General features: G+C 37.6%; 1 protein-coding gene across 1 annotated transcript; it reads left to right on the forward strand.

The window, feature by feature from the left end:
• Positions 1–891: 891 nt before the first annotated feature.
• RETNLB (resistin like beta) lies at positions 892–2,339 on the forward strand. The gene is made up of 3 exons (XM_031456700.2): positions 892–1,030; positions 1,452–1,532; positions 2,138–2,339. The coding sequence occupies exons 1-3, from the start codon at positions 904–906 to the stop codon at positions 2,263–2,265; spliced, it is 336 nt and encodes a 111-aa protein (XP_031312560.1). The 5' UTR covers positions 892–903; the 3' UTR covers positions 2,266–2,339.
• The last annotated feature ends 22,046 nt before the right edge of the window (positions 2,340–24,385 follow it).

The raw sequence follows: 24,385 nt of genomic DNA on the forward strand, positions 1-24,385 counted from the left end.
GGCCTTACCCTAATCCTTCCTTCCTTCTCAGGGTCTCAGGTGAGGATGTGTTGCCCACCACCTTATGACCACGAGGAGACAAGATAAAAGATGACAAGTCAAAAAACTGAGGGTAGTACAGAAAAAGGGGAAGAGATCAGACTGCTAATATTCTCTGTCAAGCTTCCAAAAGAACCCTGGAATCAAGCACCACACTTCTGGTTAAGTAAATAGTAAGCTTCCTTGTCTGTAAACCAGCGTTAATCAGGTTTTCTGTTATTTTCCTATGGGTGGGGTTAGCCAAGGACAAGTATAAAATGCTGTTTAAACAGGTGATAAGGAGCGCCCTCATTCAGCGGACCATAGAGCCACCTCCTCCCAACGAAGGATCAGATAAGAGACCCACAGTGTGGGGCAACCAACAGAAGGCCCAGGTGTTGGCCGTATCAGGTTGCCAAGAAGAAAGGTGAGGGAAGAACAGAAAGGCAGGAGGTCTCCCCCTGGCAGAGAACCAGAATAAAGGCAGTTATTGCTTGTCTCGGACACACTGAAGTTTACCATGCTTGTGTGCCATATGCCAAGAGGCAGTTCTTTAGAAATTTACTGGGGAGTGTGTTTGTATGTGGGTGGATGCTTGTGTGTTAAGGGGTGCCCATGTCAATATCACGGAGTATAAAACACCCTTACCTGACCAGTCTCTGCAGACCTTTCCTGACCTTTTTGGTGAGTAAGTGCTCTGCACCCATGCTCCCTGATTCTCCAAACTGCTTAGAGAGCTCCAGGCTCCTCTGTACTGACACTGATGTTCCTCCATCTGTCCTCTCTTGAGACTTCACATTCTCTTCTTTCCCAACCATGCTGGAGCTCTGAGATCTGTTTCTTTCCATCTTTTCTCCCAGTCCCAGGGCACGGCATTTCTACAGGATGAAGAGGACCTCCTGCTTCCTTCTCATCCTCATCCCCCTTCTCCAGCTGATAATCCTAGGAGTTGCTCATGATTCCTTAGACTCCATTGTAGATAAAAAGATAAAGGATGCTCTTATTGGTCTAGGTACTGTGTGGGATTGAGCGGCGTGGGGGAGGGGATGGGAGGATAGCCCCTGATCATGCCTTCTGTTCCTAAGCCCTAACTTCTTCTCTAGCTCCACTCCTGTATCACTTTTGGACTCTTGGCTAAAAATCCAGGTTTGTCTGATGATAATGAGGTTGATAATGTTGATGATGAGAAAGCAGGAAGTGGAGGAGGATACCTATATTATGAACACTCATTATGAATGAACTTGAATACAAAGCTTTAGGTTACTTCACTTAATTTTCACTTTAGAAATTAAGTACAACTATTACTTTCATCTTACAAATGAAGAAACTTAACCTTAAAAGCTAGTGAATAATTCACCTCTGAATTAGAAGAGGATTTGGAAGGGGATGATGGGAGACAGAGATAATGGGCAATGTCCCTTCTTTCTACTCAGAGCTCAATCCCTCTGCCCACCAAAAGACGATCTCATGTATCAGTGTCAAGAACTCAGGCAAATTGTCTTCCTGCCCTGCAGGTGAGTAACTCCATGAGGAGAAGTGGTGGGTATGATGCCCCGTGCCCTCCTCTGTCTATCCCTCAACACCTCCACCTTCCCCCACCTGACATTTGTATTATCCTGAGGCTGAGTCAGAACTCTTTGTTCCCAGAGATCCCTTCCTATTCTCATTTTGCTTAAGGATTCTACTGAGGAATCTTGGGTTTCTGTCTCTTCCCTTCCTACCCTCCTTTCATGGCTGCATACCCAGCCTTTCCTCCCTTCAATAGTCCTGTTCTGGTCCTGCCACTACCACTCCCCCTGTCTTTCATCTTCCTTTCCCTGTTCTGTTTTGGTGGTTAAAGGCCAGCACAAAAGTAAATTTCTCATGACCCTAAGAAATCAGAAACGCCCAGGCCTCTCACTTCTGCGGGTTTCTTCCATGACCCCGTACTTAAATTTTTTTACAGTAGTCTGTTTTTTTTTTTTTCCCTTAAAGAGGACCTTTAAAACTGAATTAGTTTTCGACCCCACAAAACCTAGCTCTACCTCTGGGATGCATAAGGATAAAAGATGATTCTGGGAGGATTTCCCTCCTCTCAAAAGCAAAGGTTCTGATGTCTATGTTCTGTGTGCCCATGTAGGGACTGTTGTCACTGGCTGTGCCTGTGGCTATGGCTGTGGTTCCTGGGATGTCCGGAAGGAAACCACGTGCCACTGCCAGTGTAACCCAGGAGACTGGACCACCGCTCGCTGCTGCCGCCTGACCTGAGAAGGGGGAGAATGAAAACCTAATTGTTTGACTGTAACTGTAATGAAACCATGACGCCAAACAGGAAAACTGACACAAACTGTCCCTTTCATTGGTTGCAACTCTCCTCCTTGGGTAATAAAAACAACTTTTTGCATCTTTCTGCGTTTATGTTTTTGACGTTATAACCCACGGCTTGGTACCCCTCTAGGCCGAAAATATTTCCACATTCCAATTACTCCATCTCAGCGAGGATTAGGAAAAATATGGGAGAATGGGAATACCTGAGATTGACACTCCAGCCCCCACTTCCCTCGTTGTTTAACAACAGGATGACAACTCTGTGCCAGACGTTTGGCTTCGACTAGAGGTACAGAGAAATGAAATACCACACATACCCTTATGAGCTCACCAACGGGAGCAGTGGGCAGACAGACTTTTCAAGGTGTAGGCAGGCAAGCCCAGCTTTAAAAGAATCAATTTCTAGATTTCAGGTTAGTGTATGTACTCTGTCCTAGACTTATGTGCCAGAGATCTGCTTTGATCAGGGTGGCAATTTGCCATCGTCTTCTGCTCCATAACAAAATAGAAACCAGCCCTTCCCTGTCATTGAAACTTAACTTGGCTCATTGCCGCGGGTATAAAAATCTGCAAAATGTCAAAGGAAGGATTCAAAATATTGGCACCGATGTTGAGGGATCCAACTACTGAGTAACAAGTCCTTTTTACAAGTTGGGAGGCTTCTGGTTTATGACACAATGTTGAAGGAGGGCATAATCCAGTTATCAATTGACAGGCCATCAACAATAATTTTAATAATAAATTGCAGTGTAATCTTTAACAAATAGCTTAAAAGGAATTTTAAAGATTGAAGAACATTACTATAAAAATGTTCCTCTCCTATCTCTTTAATTATGAGAAGTAGATGTCACAAAGCTTATAACTATGAAAAGAAAAATAGGAATATAATTGGCTCTAAATTTATCTCTCTCTGGGATTATTCATTTATGGGTATATAAACTGCTTGAAAGAAAAAAGCAGCTCCATCTCTCTCATTTAAGAAATACATTTCCAACAGGTACCATTTTGTTTATTGATTACTTATCAAAATTTGTTACAAATGCTTTATTCAGTTGGGTACAAGTAATCATCGTAATCACTCAGTACTTCTGTTTATGGTAACTAGAGTGAGTCTCTTAAAATATAAAGCAAATCATTTCACTTTCCTGTCCAAAGTACACAGTCTAATGACTTCTTATTACACATACAGTAGAATCCCAAGTATTCATCATGTCCCAGAAAACCGTGCATCCAGCCCCTGGCTATCTCTCCCACCTCATTTCTGATCCTTGCTCACTTTGCCCTGGCCACACCTGCATTCTCAACGTTCTTATAAGTTATAGCCACCCTCCCACCTCAGGGCCTTCCTACTCTGTGTCCCCCAGATAGTTACATGGTTCCCCAGACACAATGCCAATCCTCAATCCTTTTCAGAGACATCTTCGTATCAGGCTCTATCTTTTGTCCTGTTTTGGTTTTTTTTCCATGATGCTTCACAGTTCTGACATCATAGTGTATATTCATCTGTTAATGTATTAACTATCTTCCCCCTTGGAACATGTGGCCCAGGAATGATGAGACCTTATTTAATGTGCATATCATTGCGTCCCCAGTGCTTAGAATAGTGCCTTGTCCATAAATTCAGCTACTACCAAGTCCAGTTCTGAGTCGGCTCCCTCTCTTGGTTTCTGTCCCTCTTTCTTTACCTCAGTCTTGGTAACCAAGGGACAGATGTTTTACCTGGTCCCTGGGCCCCATTCTCAAGTTGCCTGTAGGAGAAATAGCTGTACATCAGAGGACACCTCTTTGAAATTAAGGACACCTCTTTGAAATTAAAGAGCCAAACAGTGAAGATGGAGGCCAAAGAGATTAGAACAGCAGAAGCAACAGCAGAAGCAGAAGCTGGATTTTGTAGCTCCAGCTGACGTAGTCCATTGCCCACTTAAGTGGCCAATTTCCCTTTCTCAGCATTAACAGCAACTTCATTTCAAAATAATTTCAAGTCCCAAAAGACAAGTTATTCTTTAAGCCAATAATGGTGCTCCTGCTCCTCTTAGCTCCAAATTCTCTTTCTTAGACACCTTTACAGGTCTTTGTCTGCCTGACTGACTTCACTTAGCATGATAATCTCTAGGTCCTTCCATGCTGCTGCTAAATATTCTTTAATACACATTCATTTAGCAACTATGAAGTACTAGACATTTTGGCAAGATCTAGGTGTACAACAATGATGAAGATACTGCTTCTGCTCTTGGTATTCATCGAATTGTCAAGAAGGCATCAATCTAATTTCAAAATAAGGCAGTAAGTGCTGGGTGGAAGGGGTGCCCCAGGTACACTGATGGCACAGTTAGTAACACCTAACTCAACATCGATTTAACCACCTGAAGGATGTTGTGAGGATGAGAAACAATTTAAGTAAACTGACTGGTATAAAGCCTCTTGCATAGTGGGCTCCCAGTTAGCATGAGCTCTTATTTTCTCACCAATTGGGTGAACTTGTGGGCACACAGGCCCAGGTCTCAAATGATGGTTGAAGATGAATTTATCCTTCCACTTTCAGTGCCTCTATTAATCTTTTTAAATTTTTTCAAAATATTTGAAGATTTCCCATTTATTGATGAAAACTTAAATAGTTCCTGTGACTCTTGTCTCAAAAGAAATGAAAGCTTTTGCCTCTTCTTGGACATTTTGGGGGTCTTTGCAGTGAGATTATAGGCGAGCCAATGAGAAGATGCCACCATTTGCCTTAGTGACCTAGAACGAACCATTTTTCTTTGTGTTTTTTCTTATGTTTCTCTGCTCAGAATCACTACCCCAAACTGCTCTATAGCCAATGTGGGGATTAAACAGCAAACACCTAAGTGTTAAGAAGAAGCATAAACATGAGAGTTGCATAATCTCTCTATGCCTGTCTATAAAATGGGCATAATAATAATACACACCACATTGGGATGTTGAAAGTGTTAAATAGACAGTATGTGTAAAACATTACATAAATATGAGCTTTAATTGTTTATGTAATTAAATATATTTAAAATATGATTTTCCAAAATACCAATTCAAAGCCTGCTATAACTTAAGTACTCTGGAGTATTATTTATCTTGCCAAAAGTACCACTTCTCCTCTGCCATTAAAATTAATCTTTCCTTTCTTGTCTGCACCAAATCATTGCTTTTTCTACAACAAACAGTAGTGAATCCAGCATAATAAGGCCTTCATCAAAAGCAAGGAGATCGAGTGAGCAGATGGGGAGCTGTGCCAGGGATCTGCCCATTTATCATTCTGGAAAAGATAAAGAAGACATTTCTGAAGCATTAAATTACGAGCCTAAAATTCTAAATTACATCACTTATAAATCTAAGCTCCCCCTAAGTGAGACTTATACCTGAGCTCGAGAGCAGAAGAATAATGGTATTATTTATCAGCTAGGGCCAGGTGATGGCGAAGATCCCAGAACTAACAGTGATAATTGGGACTGCTGAAGAAGCACCGACCACTCTAAATCAGTTCCGGGTGTTTGGTCTGGCGACAATCTCTGTCTTCTAATCCAGACAGGAAGTGAGAGTGCTGTGGATAGGACACTGTCTGGTCACAGTTTGTTTTGCTGGCTTTGGGTGGCTTTAAGGGGGGTGATTTCTTTTCCTCCCCTCAGGAAAGCAATTGTGATTAGCAGGATTTTTTAACTTCTCACTGGTGGTTTTTAGCTTTCTCTTTCCTCCTTCAAGAATGTAACATCCCATGGTGATTTAAATGTAGGTTCTTACCACCATGTTAGATGAAATGGGAATTGCTTGTTAGTGTTGGTTATGGTAAAAAAAATTTTTTTTCATTTTAGATTAAGCTTTCTAATTGGTGACTGGAAAGGAATGAGGAATTTTTTTTTAATCAATTGTTCTCTAAGGAGAAATTACTATAGACTTTAATCATGGCAAAAGTAAAAAATTTAAAAATCACCAAATGAAGCTCAGACCAAACTGAACGCACTCCAAATCACTCAGTGACTATTAAAGAAATGCTTTAGAGGAAGGAAGGAGAAAAACCCACTTCCTTTAAAATTTAAGATAAGCTATAGCATATAACAAATAATCTCCTAGTGTTCTTATTAAACACGTTTTAGACACAGCCTCCCCCAAGCAACGTTCTAGACTGGCAGCCCCATGTTAGGCACGATAGATGGAAGAATCAGCAGAGGACGGAGTGATTCCTTTTCTGGAGGTCTAAAAATCTACTTGGAGAGCTACAATCAACCCAACGGCAGTAACTGCAGTGAAAAATCAAGAGCAAGTTCAGAAATAAAAAGCCATCATTTGAGTTTAGATCTGAGGCAACATAGTGCTAATGACAGAGCGACGGGAAAGAAGACCTGAGTTCTAGTCCCTGCTCTGCTATGAATTCCTTTTTGGCTTTGAGCAAGTTACTTTAACTCTCTTGGTTCCTGGTCCCATAGCGGAGGGGTAAAGGGTGGGGACAAAGCACCAGCACACCTGGGAAAGCAAATGCAGTCATCCTGCTGGGGGCCAGGCCATACTCCCTTCTCTTCTGATAGACTGCAAGCCCTCCATACGTGACTTTATCTGTCTTACAGTCCGAAAGAAAGTGGGACTTGCTGGATGTGATGAACAAAGTAAAATCTCTCATCTAGGAGTTCACTGTCTTCTGGAGAAGAAAAACTTAACAGTGAAGCACATAGAAGGTACATAATAGATGTTGAATTGAACGTAATGTTGTGATTCATGCTAGTTCATTCTCTGTGATTTCTACTGTCATTAACGTACAAACAAGGATGCTGCAGGAGTGACTACAAAATGGAAAAGTACCTGTCTTGACAATAGGCTTTTGGCCTCGCTAGTAATTAAAAGCAAATTAAAATAACAGTTTCATTTATCAGATTGGCAAAGATGGAAAGAGTAGGGTTCTCTAGTGCAGATGTGAATCTGTGAGGAAACAGACACTTTCAGTGCCTCTATTACTCTTTTTAAACATTTTTCAAAATATTTGTAGAAGATTTTCCATTTATTGATGAAAACTTAAATGGCCTTAAATGTGACTCTTGTTTCAGAGAAAATGAGAGCTTCTGTCTCTTCATGAATTTTTTTTTTTTTTTTTGCAGTGGGGTTACAGACAAACAAGAGAGGAAACCACTATTTGTCTTAGTGACCTAAACTTAATCATTTTCCTTTGTGTTTTACTAATGCTTCTCTGCACAGAATCACCATCAAAAAGTCCTCTAACCATTATCTGACATAAATCTTAGTAATGTTCTCCTAGGGCAGTCTACCTAGGCAATAGAAAGAAAAGCAAAAATAAACAAATGAGGCTTAATTAAACTTCTAAGCTTTTGCACAGCAAAGGAAACCACAAGCAAAACAAAAAGACAACCTACGGAATGGGAGAAAATATTTGCAAAAGATGAGACTGACAAGGGCTTAATTTCCAAAATATATAAACAGCTCACCCAACTTAATAAAAAAAAATACAAATGAACTTATTTACAAAACAGAAACAGACTCACAGACATAGAAAGCAAACTTATGGTTACCAGTGGAGGAAGGGGGTGGGAAGGGATAAATTGGGAGTTTGAGATTTGCAGATACTAACTACTATATATAAAATAGATAAACAATAAGTTTATACTGTATAGTACAGGGAACTATATTCAATATCTTGTAGTAACCTATAATGAAAAAGAATATGAAAACAAATATATGTATGTATATGTATGACTGAACTATTATGCTGTGCACCAGAAATTGACACAACATTGTAAACTGACTATACTTCAAAAAAAAAAAGTCCTCTATAACCAATGTGAGGAGTAAAAAGCAAACACCTAAATGTTAGAAAAAATCATGGTATTTGAAATTTATTTCCCTTTGTCTTAGAATTTTTATTAAGGCTAAGAAACCACAAGTTTCTGTGTGATATGGGAATCACATTCTAGAGATGTGTCAACTTCTGATAAAAACAATTGATTCCAGTGATATTTAAGGCCCGTAGATCACAGGACACCATCCTCCTGCCTTGAGCTGACCTATTCAATAATCCAAAGGCATATGAAACAGGAATATTATCTTCATAGTCATTAAGAAGGATTGATTCTGTCCCTTGATTATTTAAGTTTTCAATGAATTGGGTTCCCCCCTACCTCGCTGACTCTTTCCCTCTTTGATTCTGTTACCTCCCAGCCTTCCCGCAGCTCCTTCTAGCCCCCTGCCAACCCGTGCTGCGCTTGAGTCTGCTTCTTCCTCTGAGATGCACATGCACAGGCGTCAGATCAGCACCTGTCTGGGTTGGCCATCAGCCATTCTTCACATGGGAAGCAGCCCCAGTCCCTCTCTATAGAGTCTAAAAATAATCTATCATTGATATTTTCTTTCTACCTAAGTAAAACGTGTTAATCATTTAAAAAATTAACTACAAGCAAGCAAAAAGGTGACAATGAAAATCATAAATTGACATGAGACAGATTAACAGGAAAATATCAAATAAAATTACAAACATAAGGAGCCCCACAAGAAAAATGAGAACCTGGGACAAGTTAGCAGTTGAGGCTTGTATGACACTGAGAGAAGAAGGGAATGGGATATTGGGACTTCAAAGGGAAGGAAGACAATTCACATGGAGGTGGAAAAACAAATGTTTGCTGGGCCCTGCAGAGACAATGGGACACAGAGAGGACCTTGGTCTCCAGGCCCTGCTGCGTTTCCCTTACCACTCCTAGCTTGTATTCTGGGTGGAGATCTCTGGTGACAGTGCTCTTCCTGGACCAGTTTCTTCATCTAAATTCTTTTAGGCAGTCAAGGGGGAGGTAAAAAGAAAGTCTTCCAGAGTCTTTTGTTCTTAGAACATAATCAGCCCCAATAATCTTCATGCCAAAGTGACATATTTGGGGTGGCAAATTTTGCTCCCCTACATAAGCCTCCCTCCAAAAAAAATGTCACAAATACTTAGGAAGTAAAATATATTTCTTTCAGATTTACTTCATGCATTTCTGTTGCCAATTATTTCTAGGAGGTTTTAAATTTAGTTACAATTTTATTTCACGCTAGTAGCTCATCAGTTAGAGTGGGTGTGTGTGTTTTCAAACCTTCACATTTTATCACTGGCACCTCTGATGTTGCTTCTCTACAGATTTAAGGCTGGGTACTGGAAGCAGATGGCAGGTACAGCTGCTGACAGCTGGAGTCTGGTCTCGGCAAAGCTGGTATCACAGCAACAATTCACTTCCACTGACCTGCAGGTGCTGCTCCTGCTTTGAGACAGCACTGTAGTGCAGCAGGAGGAGCATGGGCTTTTGAGTTTTCTTGTCTTTAAGATGTAGATAATAATTTCCACCTTGCAGCATGTCTGAGGACTAAATAAGATTAGGAATATTAAGTTCTGCAGCAATCTTGGAATTTAGAGTTAAAAAAAAAAAAAAGAATGTTTCCTTTCTTCTTCTTCTCCCACCTCCAGCTGATGCTCTGGTGTCTCCAACTGAGTCCCCAGCCACCTTGCTCTAGCACGATGAGGGTCAAGTTGGCACCGAGCTCAGTTACTGTATGTCTCCCATTTAGAAGAATCCTGCATTGCAAGACTATATCCCAGGCATAGTGCTAACTGTTTGGTCGTATGGTATATAGAAAAATGAATTCAAATCTGTGTCTTGATGGATGCTTGCTCATTGAATATGCACCTATTTATCACACGATGGCAATGACAATTTTTTCCAGAATGAAATGTGTCTGATTTACATATGTGTGGCTGATGCATGAAGTGGGTTTTATAAATCACTATGTCATCACCACCAAAAAATGCCCTCTAGCCATATTAAAAAGAGCCAGTGACAAGGAGCCTATCAAATTGAATGGAAAGGCCATAAAACCATCAGTTCATTTGACATAAAACTGATATATTATGTGATAATGCTTCAAGTAGAACCCGGGACCCCATTCATCACACAGGCTGCTTCTCGGCGAGGTTCTGAGCTGTGTGTTAATGAAACCGTCACATTCGACTCACACTGCAGATTGCAGTTCCCAATCAGCACTGGAAACCTACACACCAGAAAATGTCCCCATTGAAAATACGTTTCATTCACTAATGAACATTCCTGGCAGAAATTTACATCAGGACAGAGGTCACACGGCTTCTTGGGCATACAGTGTCCTCGAGTGTGAAAGGTCAGACTAAATTCATGGTTCTCAGTAAAAGAAGCACATAGACTTATCTGGCTGACCTATAAACATGCATGGGCTGTGGGCCTCATCCAAGGGCAGGACCTGGGAACCTTCAGCTTTAAAAGATCTCTATGCGATTCTGATGCTCAGCTGGGGTTTAGTCTTTTTACTCAAAGTGTCATCCTAGGACTAAGAGCATCAGCATCCTCTGGGAGCTTATTAGAAAAGTAGAATCACAAACCTACAGAATAAGAATCTGAATTTTAACAAGATCCCCAGTGATTTAATGCACATTAAAGCCTGAGAAGCATTAGAACAGTGTTTCACAGCCTTGGCCCCTTATTAACATCTCTTGGGAAGCTTTTAAATATCCCAATGCCCAATTGCACCACAGACTCAAGTCAGAACCTCTAGGAGCAGAACCTGGGCATCAGGTATTTTGCTGTTGTTTTTATCTCCCCAGGAGATTCTAATACAGAGCCATGCTTGAGACCCACTAACATAGAACCTCATTTACAGTTTACACCTGAGGCTTTGACTGGCGTCCTGAAAGCACGTGAAGATGGGAATGCGCAGAATCACTGGCTTAAGGAGAATCCTCAAACAACAGCAGAAAAGAGAGAGGCATTTCTTATTGAACTCCTCCTTCGGCCAGATATCATTTCATCCTTTTACATATGCCTTCAAGACAACTCTATCAGGTAGGAATTGTTAAATATTTTTGAAATGAGAAAATTCAGAGAGGTGCAGAGAGGTAAAGTGATTTGCCCAGGGTTATGTAGCTAGTGAATGGTGTTCATCCCACACCAAAGCTCAGGCTGTGTTATATTATGCTCCCCTCCCTGGGTACCGCTGCCCCCTCCTGCTGTGCCTCCTGGATAGATTCAGTTTTTCTAAGTGGGAGCAGTTTCATGGGGAATAAGTAGAAATAGGGTGATTGCCAATTCCAGCGTCATTCTATGAGTGTCATAGAACTGTCAGTGGATGTAGCCAGTGTTCCAGGTTCTCGTCCTGTCCCAGAAAGAATTCAGAGACAAGACGCGAAGGTTAAAAAAATTAAAGTGAGGATTTATTAAGTAATGGATAATACACTCGCAAGGGGAGAGTAGGCAGCCTCAGGTGAGCAGCTGCCCTGAGTTTCTTTGGCAAGTTGGTTACATAGGTTGTAAAAATAAATGGGCGGAATATTCATTGGGGAGGGAAGGGTTTGGGGTCGTATTCCCTGATTTTCACCCCAACTCCACCTTCCCAAAGGGCAGGGGGTTTTGTCTTTATTTGGTCTGGATTGGAAGTGTCATGGTATCGGTGCATGATGGGTACTTCTAATCTGCAAGGCTAACTTTATTGTAAAGAGGGCATAATGAGGAAAAGGTTACATTCGAACACTGGAGATTCCTGCCATTTTCCACCGTTCTTTGTTGGCTCCTGGGCTGCTTATCAGCCCCAAAGTTGCAATCACTCATCAGCACAGCGGTTCCTGCTTTTCTTTCTCTACCCTGGGAACCCTGGTGCTTACATGATGTATGGTTTCCTGCATTTGCCCTGCATCCGCCTTTCTCTGCTCATATCTAGCTATCTGCCTGCTCTAACAAAGGGACTGTGGGGAAAGATCCAAAATCGAAACTTTTTAAGGATAAAATCAGTAGAAAACTAGAGGAGCCCAGATCCACCCAGCTCCTGGGTAGGACCTTATCTGACTTGTCTTTACTCCAGTTGACTCATGCAGCCTCCTTAGGAGGTAATGACCACACTGCTATGTGAAATCTAGTACTCACCTTAAAAAAAGAAAAAAGCTTAACTGAGGTATAATTGACATACAGTAAGCCACACATATATAAAGCATACAATTTGATAAGTACTGGTAAGTGTACGTACTCATGAAACCATCACCACAGTCAGATAATGATCATATCTGCCACCCCTCAAATTTTTCTTTGTGCTTCTTTGTAATAACCCCTTCCTGTTCCTCCCTACTCCCTGTCAATGTAAATAAGTTTCCATTTTCTAGAATTTTATACAAATGGAATCATATCATATATATTACATTTTTGTCTGGCTTTTTTCAATTGGCATAATTATTTTGAGATCAACCAAACTGTTGTAGGTATCAAATGTTTATTCTTTTTATTTTTCATCCATTTACATGGTGAGTGGTTGTGATAATAAGAAATATATATTTAGTCTTTGTCTCTAGGTCCTGACATAGAACCCCTAAAACCCTTGGAATTCTCTGAGTGATAAGATCTTTGGTATGCTAATGAGACAATTGTTGGCTGAAGGGCCCCTCGATAGCTTTAGGTTGGTGGCTGGTTGCCAGAAAGACCAAGGCATGTTGGAATTTTCAATGCCCAGACCCCATTTCTTCAGGGATGGGAAATGGATGGAGATTGAATTACTGATAGCCACTGATTTAATCAATCATGCCTACATAATGGGACCTACATAAAATCCCCTAAATAACGGGTTCAGAGAGCTTCCAAGTTGGTGAACACATCAGAGGGTAACACACACAGAAAGGACATAGAAGCTCCTTGCTCCTCCTCCGTACCTATTCATCTCTTCCCTTTAGCTGTTCCTGAGTTGGATTGCTTATAACAAACTGGTAATAATAGTAAGGAAAGAGCTTTCCTGAATTCTGTGCACCATCCTAGCAAATTATTGACCCTGAAGAAGGAGTCATGGAAACCCCAGATTTATAGTCAGTGAGAAATATGGGAGTCCTGGGACTTGTGATTGGCATGAGGTGGGTGCAGTCATGTGGGTCTGAGCCCTTAATCTATGAGGTCTGTGCTAACTCCAGGTAGTTCGTGTCAGAATTGAACTGAATGGTTGGACACCCAGTAGGTGTCTGGAGAGTTGAAGAACTGATTGTTGGTGTAGAGAAACACACACACACACACACACACACACATACATACATACATACATTTTGTGTCAGAAGTGATGTGAGTAAAAACAGCTCAGGGGGTGTTTGGGTTACTTTCAGTTTAGGGGTAACACAAATATAGAACTTCTATTCATGTACAAGCCTTCCATTCCTCTTGGATAAATACCTAGAAGTGGAATGGCTGGGTCATATAGAAGGTATATTAAACTTCATAAGAAAATTTCAAACAAAATTTTTTTCCTGAAAGCAGCATCTGAGAGTTCTGTATGCTCCACATACCTACCAACACTTGGTGTGTTTAATCTTTTTAATTTTAGATATTTTCATAAATGTACAGTGGCATCTCATTGTAGTTTTAATTTGTATTTTCCAGATGACTAGTAATATTGAGCATCTTTTTGTATATTCATTTGGACTGTGTATGCATATACATATATATCTGTTCTAATTTGTTGCCCAATTTTATGGAATTGTTTGTCTTTCTGTTACTGTGTATGTACTGGATAAATGTAATTTATGTGATTTGAAAATACTTTTCCCCATCTGTGGCTTGCCTTTTTATTCTCTTAACAGCATCTTTTGAAGAGTAGTTGTTACTTTCAGATGAAGTCCAATTTATCAGTTTCTCCTTTTGTGGATTGCCTTATCTTAAGAACACTTTGCCTAACCCAAGGACACAAAACATTTCTTCCACATTTTCTTCTAGAAGTTTTATAGTTTAAAATTATACATTGAGATCTATGGCCCAATGTAAGATGCAAGGCATGGATCAAAGCTTATTTTTCTATTTGGATATTTTAATTGTTCCAGTACCACTTGTTGAAAACACTAACGTTTTCCACTGATTGCCTTTAAATTTTGGCAAAGACCAGTTGTTCATGTATGTAAGGGTTTAATCTCTGGATTCTATTCTGTTCCCACTGATGTATTCTTCTTTCTTGACATACTACCTTACTGTCTTGATTACTATAATTTTAAAATTAGTGTAGACTTCAGGTAGTGAAAATTATCCAGCTTTGTTCTTCTTCAATGTTGTTTTGCCTATGCTAGGTCCTTTGGCTTTCCAAATGAAATTTACAACTAGTTTGTAAATGTCTACCAAAAAAAAAGTCTGTTTGGATTTTAATGGGGATTGTGTTGAATTTATACATCAACTTGGGGAGAAGTGAGACCTTAACAATACTGAGTGTTCCAATCCATGAAGATGGTAGTTCTCTTTGCATATTTAGGTCTTCTTAATTTCTCTCAGCAGTGCATTTAGTTTTAATTGTCAAAGTCTTGCACATCTTTTGTCAGATTTACTACTAAGTATTTTATATATTTTGATGTCATTGTAAATATATTTTTTCAATTTCTAATTTTATTGCTATTGTATAGAAATATAATAGATTTTTGTATGTTTATCTTGTATCCCACGAACCTGCTCAACTCAATAGTTTATTTGCAGATTCCTTCAGATTTTCTACAAAGACAATAATGTCATCTGTGTACAAAGAGGGTTTTACTTCTACCTTTCCAAGATGCTGCTGCTCCTCCTCCTCCTTCTGCTTTGTTTCACTCACTAGAACATTCAATACAATGTTGAATAGAAGTTATGACATCCTTGCCTTGTTCCAGAACATAGTGGAAAAACATTTAGTCTTTCACCACTTGGTGTTAACTGTAGGGTTTTTTAATAGATGATTTTTATCAGATTCAGTAAGTTTTCTTCTACTTCTAGTTGTTGAGTGTTTTTATCAAGAATGGATGTTGGCTTTTGTCAAATGCTTTTTCTGCAGTGGGATGATCATATGGGTTTTCTTCTTATCTGTTAATAGGATGAATTACACTGATTTTAAAATGCTAACTCAACATTGCATTCCTGGGATAAACCCCATTTGGTCATGATGCATTACCCTTTTTATATATTGTTGCATTACATTTCTTAAAATGTTAACTTTTGCATCTATATTCATGAGGGACATTGGTCTATAATTTTCTTGAAGTGCCTTTATCTGGCTTTGGTATCAGAATGATTCTCACCTCACAGGATAAATTCAGAAGGGTTCACTCTTCAATTTTCTGGAATAGTTTGTGTATAAATGGTATTATTTCTTCTTAAATATTTAATAGAATTCCCAAGTGAAGTCACACAGGCCTGGAGTTCTCTTGGTGGAAAAAAATTTTAACTATAAATTTAATATTTAAAAATAGATATAGGGCTATTCAGGTGATATATTCTTTTCTTGAGTAAGTTTTGTTGTTTTGCCTTTTGAGAAATGTGTCCACTTCATCTAAGTTGTTGAATTTATTAGCATAAATTTGTTCCTATTATTCTCTTATTATTGATTAATATCTGTAGAAACTATAGTGATGTTACCTCTTTCATTCCTGATATTGATAATCTGTCTTCTCTTTATTTTTCTGATCACTCTGGCTAGAGTTTTATCAATTTTATTGATCTTCTTAAAGAAATAGCTTCAAGCTTTATTGATTTTTCTTTGTGGTTTTCCTTTTCATTGATTTCCATTGTAATTTTTTATTGACATATAGTTGATTTACAATATCATGTTAGTTTCAGGTATACAGCATAGTGATTCAGTATTTTTGCAGATTATACTTCATTATAGGTTATTACATGATAATGAGTATAATTCTCTGTGCTGTACACTGTATCTTGTTGTCTATCTATTTTATATATAGTAGTTTATATCTGTTAATCCCATACCTTCAAATTTTTTCTCTTCCCTTCCCTCTCCCCTTTGGTAATCAGAAATTTGTTTTCTGTATCTGTGAGTCTGTTTCTATTTTGCATACACATTCATTTGTATTATTTTTTAGATTCCACATGTAAGTGATATATAGTGTTTTTCTTTCTCTGACTTATTTCACTAAGCATAATGTTATTTAGGCCCATCAATGTTGCTGCAAATGGCAGTATTTCATACTTTTTATGACTGAATAATATACAATTGTGTATGTGTGTGTGTGTGTGTGTACCACATCATCTTAATCCAATCATCTGTTGATGGGCACTTGGTTTGCTTCCATGTCTTGGCTATTGTAAATAGTGCTGCTATGAACACTGGGGTGCTTTTATCTTTTCAAATGAGGGATTTTGCTTTTTCTGGATATATACCCAGCAGTGGAATTGCTGGATCATATGGTAGTTCTATTTTTATTTTTAAAGGAGTTTCCATACTGTTTTCCATAAAGGCTACACCTATTTATGTTCTCATCAGCAATGTATGAGGGTTCCCATTCCTCCACATCATTTGTTATTTGTAGATTTTTTGATGATAGCTATTCTGACAGATGTGAGGTGATACCTCATTGTGGTTTTGATTTGTATTTCTTTAATAATTAGCCATGTTGAGCAACTTTTCATATGCTTGTTAGCCATCTTTATGTCTTCTTTATGTCACTTTAGTTTCTACAGACATTGGGCTGTTTGAATTTTTTTGATGTTGAGTTGTATGAGTTGTTTGTATGTTTTATAAATTAACCCCTTGTCAGTTGTATCACTTGTAAATATTTTCTCCCATTCTGTATGTTGTCTTTTTGTTTTGTTTATGGTTTCTTTTACTGTGCAAAAGCTTTCACACTTAATTACACCCAATTTGTTTATTTTTGCATTTGCTTCTTTTGCCTTGGGAGACTGATCCAAGAAAATATTGCTACGATTTATGTCAAAGAGGGCTTTGCCTATGTTCTCTTCTAGGAGTTTTATGATTTATGGTCTTACATTTAGGACTTGAAACCATTTTGAGTTTATTTTTCTATATGGTGTGAGGGAATGTTCTAATCTCATTGTTTCACATGCAGCTGTCCAGTTTTCCCTGCACCACTTGTTGGAATGACTATCTTCTCTCTATTGTGTATTCTTGCTTCCTTTGTCATAGTTGAATTGACCAGAGGTGCATGGGTTTATTTCTAGGCTCTCTATTCTGTTCCATTGATCTATGTGTCTGTTTTTTTTTTTTGTCAGTACCATGCTGTTTTGATTATTGTAGCTTTGTAGTATAATCTGAAGTCTGAAAGGGTTGTACCTCCAGCTTTGTTCTGTTTTCTCAGGATTCCTTGGCAATTCAGGATCTTTTCTGGTTCTATATGAATTTTAGGCTTACTTGTTCTAGTTCTGTGGGAAATGTCCTGGGTATTTTGATAGGGATTGCATTAAATCTATAGGTTGCTTTGGGTAATATGGCCATTTTAATAATATTAATTCTTCCAATGTGATATCGTGGGCTGCCTTTCCATTACTTTGATTTATCTCTAATTTCGTCAATGTTCTATAGGTTTTGGCATATAGGTCTTTCACCTCCTTGGTTAAGCTTATTCCTAGGAATTTTTTTTTTTTTTTTACTTTATGTTTCTAATATTTCATTAGTGTAGAGAAATGTGAGAGATTACTGTCTATTAATCTTGTATCCTGAAATATTGCTGAATTCATTTATTACTTCCAATAGTTTTGTGGTGGAGACTTTATGGATCTTTATAGAGTATCATGTCATCTAAAAACAGTTACAGTTTTGGGTCTTCTCTTTCAATTTGGATATCTTTATTTCTTTTTCTTGTCTGATTGCTGGGGCTAGAACTTCCAATACTGTGTTAAATACAAGCAGTAAGCATGGGCATCCTTGTCTTGTTCCTGAACTTAGTGAAAAGGCTTTCAACTTTTCACTGTTGTGTATTATGTTGGCTATGGGTTTGTTGTAAATGGCCTCTATTACATTGAGATATGTTCCCTCTATATTTATTTGATGAGAGTTTTTATCATAAATGGATGTTGAATTTTGTCAAATGTTTTTTTCTGCATCTATTGAGGTAATCATGTGATTTTCATCTTTCCTTTTGTTAATGTATCACATTTTTTATTTGCATGGGTTGAATCATCCTTGTGACCCTGGAATTAATCCAACTTGATCATGGTATTTGATTCTTTTTATATATTGTTGGATTTGGTTTGCTAATATTTTGTTGAGGATTTTTACATTTATATTCTTCAAGGATATTGGCCTGTATATTTTTTGGTAGTGTCTTTGTTTGGTCTTAGTATCAGGGTAATGGTGGCTTCATAGAATGACTTTGGGAGCATTCCTTTCTTTTCTATATTTTGGAATCATTTGAGAAGGATTGGTATAAGTTCTTCTTTGTATGATTGGCAGAATTTTCCAGTGAAGCCATTTAGTCCTGGACTTTGTTTTCAGGGAGATGATGATGATGATGATGATGATGATGATGATGATGATGATGATGATGATGATGATGATTACAGATTGTACTTCATTTCTAGTAATCATTCTGTTCAAATTATCTGTTTCTTCTTGATTCAGTTTTGGTGGGTTATATGTTTCTAGAAACTTGTCCATTTCTTCTAGGTTGTCCAATTTGTTGCCATATAATTGTTCATAGTATTCTTATGGTTTTTTGTATTTCTGCAGTATCAGTTGTTATTTCTCCTCTTTCATTTCTTATTTTGTTTATTTGGGTCCTCTCTGATTTCTTCTTGGTAAACCTGGCCAGATGCTTGTCAATTTTGTTTATCCTTTCAAAAAAAACCCAGCTGTTGGTTTTATTGATTTTTTCTTTTTGAATCTCTATGTTACTTATTTCCTCTTTGATCTTTATTATTTCCTTCCTTGTGCTGATTTTAGGTTTGTATTTTTTTTCTTAATTCTTTTAGATGGTATGTTAGGTTAGTTTATTTGAGACTTCTCTTGTTTTTTTGAGGAGGGCCTGTATTGCTATGAACTTCCTTTTTAGGACTGCCTTTGCTGCATCCCATAGATTTTGTATGGTTGTGTTATCATTGTGATTTGTCCAAATTTTTTTAAATTTTTTTTTAATTTCCTCTTTGATTTCATCATTGATGCATTGATTTTTTTAGTAGTATGCTGTTTAGTCTCCATGTAGTCTTTTTTTTTTTTTTTCTCCTCATTTCTCTTTCTGTCATTGATTTCCAGTTTCATGCCTTTGTGGTCAGAAAATATGTTTGAAATAATTTCTGTCCTCTTAAATTTGTTGAGGCTTGTTTTGTGTCATAGTGTGTGGTCAATCCTAGAGAATTTTCCATGTATGCTTGAGAAGAATGTGTATTCTGTTTTTTGAGGATTTAATGTCTTGAAAATATTAAGTCTAACCATTCTATTATGTCATTTAGGATCTCTGTTACCTTACTGATTTTCTATCTGGAAAATCTGTCCATTGATGTCAGTGGGTGTTAAAGTCTCACACTATTATTGTATTCCTGTCAACTTCTCCTTTTATGTTGTTAATACTTGTTTTATATATTTAGGTTTTCCTACATTGGATTCATGTATGTTAACAAATATAATATCTTCTCCTTAAAAAAAAATCTTCTTGTATTAATCCTTTTATCATTATATGGTGTCCTTCTATCATTATATAGTATATTTTACGTTTCTTTATGACATTTGTTTTAAAGTCTATTTTGTCTGATATGGGTATTGCTACACCTGCTTTTTTGTCATTTCCATTTGCATGAAATATCTCTTTCCATCCCTTCACTTTCAATCTATGTGTGTCCTTCACTCTAAAGTGAGTCTCTTGTAGGCAGTATATTGTAGGCTCTTCATTTTTTTAAAAATCCAATCAGCCACTCCTATCTTTTGATCAGAGTATTTAGTTCATTGACATTTAGAGTAATTACTGATGGGTATGTTCTTACTGCCATTTTATTCCTTCTTTTCCAGGTGTTTTTGTAGTTCTTGTTAGTTTATTCTTTTTGTTTTTCTTGTTGTGGTTTGATAATTTTCTTTTGTAGTATGCTGAGTTCCTTTCTTTTGGTTTTTGTGTATCAGATTTTTGATTTGTGGTTACCATGGGGTCCATATATGTTGACTCATAATTATATATATTTGCTTTAAACTGATAATCATTTAAATTCAAACATATTCTAAAAGATTTAGATCATTTTTACTCTCTTCCCTTATCTTTTGTGTTTTTGATGTCATATTTTACATTTTCATGCTATCCTTTTACTGTTTTTGTAGTTATACATATTTTTTGTTTTGTTTTTTAATCTATATACTCACTTATTCAAATCATCTTCAGCCCTTACTATATATTTGCCTTCCCTATGGGAACTTTCCCTTTCCTGCAAATTCTTTTCTGTTTAGAGTAGACTTTCTACATTTCTTTTAGAGTAGTTTTGATGTTGCTGAATTCTTTTAGTTTTTGTTTGAGAAATTTTTCTCTCTCCTTCTATTCTTTTTTCTCTCCTATTCTAAATGATAATTTTACTGGGTAGAGTATCCTAGGTGGAAGGTTTTTCCCTTTCAGCACTTTGAATGTATCATGCCACTCCCTTTTGGCCTGTAAATTTTCTGCAGAGAAAACACCTGATAGACTTGTGGGGGTTCCATTGCTTATGAATCTTCATCCTTCTCTTGTTGCCTTTAGAACTCTCTATTGTTAAATTTATCATTTTCATTATTATATGTCTTGGTGTTGGTGTGTTTGGGTTCATCTTGTTTGGAACCCTCCATGCTTCCTGTACCTGGATATCTGTTTTCTTCTCTAGGTTTGTGAAGTATCAGGCATAATTTCTTCAAATACATTTTTGACCCCTTTCTCTCTTCTCCTTCTAGAACCCCTATAATGCAATGTTGGCATGTTTTATATTATCACATGTATCTCATATTCATTGCTTTCATTTTCCCCCCATGTCTTTCTGTCCGTTGTTCTGATTGGGTGATTTCCATTATTCTATTTTCCAGATCACTTATGTGTTCTTCTGTGTCATTTAGTCTGTTCATTGCTTCTAGAGTGCTTTTTATCTCAGAAATTAAGTTGTTTATTTTTGATTTGGTCTTCTTTATAGTTTCTAGTTCTTTGTTAAAATGATTTGTCCTTAGATTGATTTTCTTACTTAATTCAGTTAGCACTTTTATTGCCAATTTTTTGAACTCATTGTCTGGTAGACAGAGTATCTCTGTTTCATTATTTTTTCAGGTCTTTTCCCTTGCTCTTTCAATTGGGAACAGTTCCTGTTTTTTCATTTTAATTAACTTTCTGTCTCTATGAATTTAGGTGAAACAGTTTGCTATTGTGATCTTGAAGGAATGTTTTTATGTGAGAGTGTCCCTGTGGAGACTGTGTGTGCCCAGTCTTTTGTATGAGAGCTGGATTTGATGTGGATGCCAGCCAGACCTTTCCTCAGGGTGTTCTGGCTACTATCATTTTGATAGGAGCTGCGGCTGGTGTTGGAGGACCTAGAGCCTTCACAGGGTGTGAGGTGAGACTTCCTCTCTGCTCAGTGGCAGTCGCCACCCTTTCACAAGCGGACTCTGCTCCTAAGTTGCTGGAGCAGGTTCCCTGAGGGTTGGGCTCAAGCTGGCTCTGGTCCCTTTAAGTGTATATTTTTCCTTCTCCCTACACTAGGGCTTTTGCCCCAGAGGGGAGTGCTTTTTAGTAAGTGGGCTCATGTGCTTAGAGGCCTAGTGGGCTGCCTATGTAGGCATCTATGCTCTGCTCAGCTGCAGCCCAAGGTTGCATCTGTTGTTTTTGTCCCAGATCTAGTGCAAGGTCATGGTGGGAGGGGGCGGAGCTGGAGTGTTTGCTGGCTGAAACTGGGGAATCACAGTGCTATGATTGCAGGAATTGAAGCAGCTAGGCTGCCATCAGAAGTTTGGGCTGTTTCTGTGGTGCTATTTGAGTAAGTGCTTAAAATGGCTGCTGCTGTCCCACCTAGACCACACCCCAGGCCCCTGGGTCACCTCTGTTTCCCTAGATCAAGGCCCTTAGATTGGAAGAATTAATATTGTTAAAATGTCCATACTACCCAAAACAATCTACATATTCAATGCAGCCCCTATCAAAATACTCATGACAGTATTCACAGAACTAGAACAAAGAAACCTAAAATTATATGTAACCACAAAAGTCCCCAAATAGCCAAAGCAATTATGAGAAAAAAGAACAAAGCTGGTCAGTTAATCTGTGACAAAGGAGGCAAGAATACACAATGGAGAAAAGACAGTCTCTTTAATAAGTGATGCTGGGAAAACTGGACAGCTACATGTGAGAATGAAATTAGGACATTCTCTAACACCATATACAAAAATAAACTCAAAATGGATTGAAGACCTAAATGTAAGACCAGAAACCATAAAACTCCTAGAAGAAAACAAAAACATAGGCATAACACTCTTTGACATAAATTGTAGTAATATTTTTTTGGTCTCCTAAGGCACAAAAGCAAAAATAAACAAATTGGGTCTCATTAAATTTAAAAGTTTTTGCACAGCAAAGGAAACTGTCAAAAAATAAAGACAGCCTACTGAATGAGAGAAAATATTTGCCAATTACATGACCAATAAGGGGCTACTACCCAAAATAAACAGCCCATACAACTCAATATCAAAAAAAAAAAAAAAAAGCCCAATTAAAAAAACTGGGCAGAAGACCTGAACAGATGTTTTCCAAAGAAGATATACAGATGACCAGTAGGCACATGAAAAGATGCTCAATATCTCTAGTCATCAGGGAAATGCAAATCAAAACCACAATAATTACCTTATACCTGTCAGAATGGTTATCATCAAAAAGACCACAAATAACAAGCGGTGAAAGTGGTGAAAAGGGAACTCTCATACACTTTTGATGAGAATGTAAATTAGTGTAGCCACTATGGAAAACAGTATGAAGATTCCTTAAGAAACCAAAAATAGAAGTACCATATGGTCCAGTAATTCCATTCCTGGGTATATATTCAAAGAAAATTAAAACATTAATTTGAAAAGATACATGCACCCCAATGTTCATAGCAGCAGCATTTACAATAGCCAAGATATGGAAGCAACTTAAGTGTCCATCAACAGATGAATGGATAAATAAGATGCATATATACACACAATGAAATACTACTCAGCCATAAAAAAGAATAAAGATTTTCCCTTTGCAACAACATAGGTGGACCTGGAGGGTATTATGTTTAGTGAAATAAGTATTATATTTAATGGATGGTATTATATTTAGTGAAATAAGTCAGAGAAAGACAAGTACTGTATGTTATCACTTACATGTGAAACCTAAAAAATAAAACAAACGAATGAATATAACAAAAGAGAAACAGACTCAGATATAGAGAACAAACTAGTGGTTACCAGTAGGGAGAGAGAAAAGGGGAGGGGCAAAATAGGGATGGGGATTAAGATGTATAAGCTACTATGTATAAAATAGATAAGCTACCAGGATATATTGTACAGCACAGGGAATATAGCCAATATTGTAAAATTTTAAAATGAATATAATCTATAATATTCAATCACTATGTTGTATATCTGAAACTAATATTGTAAATCAACTGTAATTTAGCTAAAAAAAAAACAAACTCAAAGTGCTTACATCAGTTTACATTCTTGTAAGAAGTTGAGTTTAACTGTTCCACATTTTTTGCCAAAATATGGTAGTTTAGGTTTTGCTTGTTTTCATTTTAGCTACTTTTGTGTGTGTAGTAGTATCTCATTGGTTCTAAGTTGCAGCTTTCTAACAACTAATCATGCTGACCATTTTTCATGTGCCTTTGGCTATTTGGATATCCTCATTTGGGAGGTGTCTGTTCCTGTCTTTTGATTATATTATGTTCATTTCTTTTTCTTATTTATCTATGTAAGTTCTTTATATATTCTGAATATGAATCTTTGTCTTACATGGGTATTTCAAATATCTTCTCCTAGACTGTGGCTTCCCTTTTGTCTCTCTTAGTATGTCTTAAAAAATAAACAAAGTAATTTTCTTAAGGTATAAGTTACACGACATTAAATTAATCCATTTTAAGTGTTGGTTTGAAGTTCGTTAGTAAATTTATTCAGTTAGATAACCATCACTACAATCTAGTTTTAGATTTGTCTGACTTCTACAGCCCAGAGTTTTGGGGGACAACTTAGTATATTCTATACTTTGCTTTTACAGAGAAGATTCACTACACAAGGAGGATTCATTGTAGCCAGAAGTCAATGGTCAATGGTCTTATAACAAACATAAAAATCTTGATTGTAATGAAATCTAGTTTATTAATCCATTCTT

The sequence above is a fragment of the Camelus dromedarius genome, chromosome 2, assembly GCF_036321535.1.
Source record: "Camelus dromedarius isolate mCamDro1 chromosome 2, mCamDro1.pat, whole genome shotgun sequence".
In the NCBI taxonomy this organism is placed as follows: Eukaryota; Metazoa; Chordata; class Mammalia; order Artiodactyla; family Camelidae; genus Camelus; species Camelus dromedarius.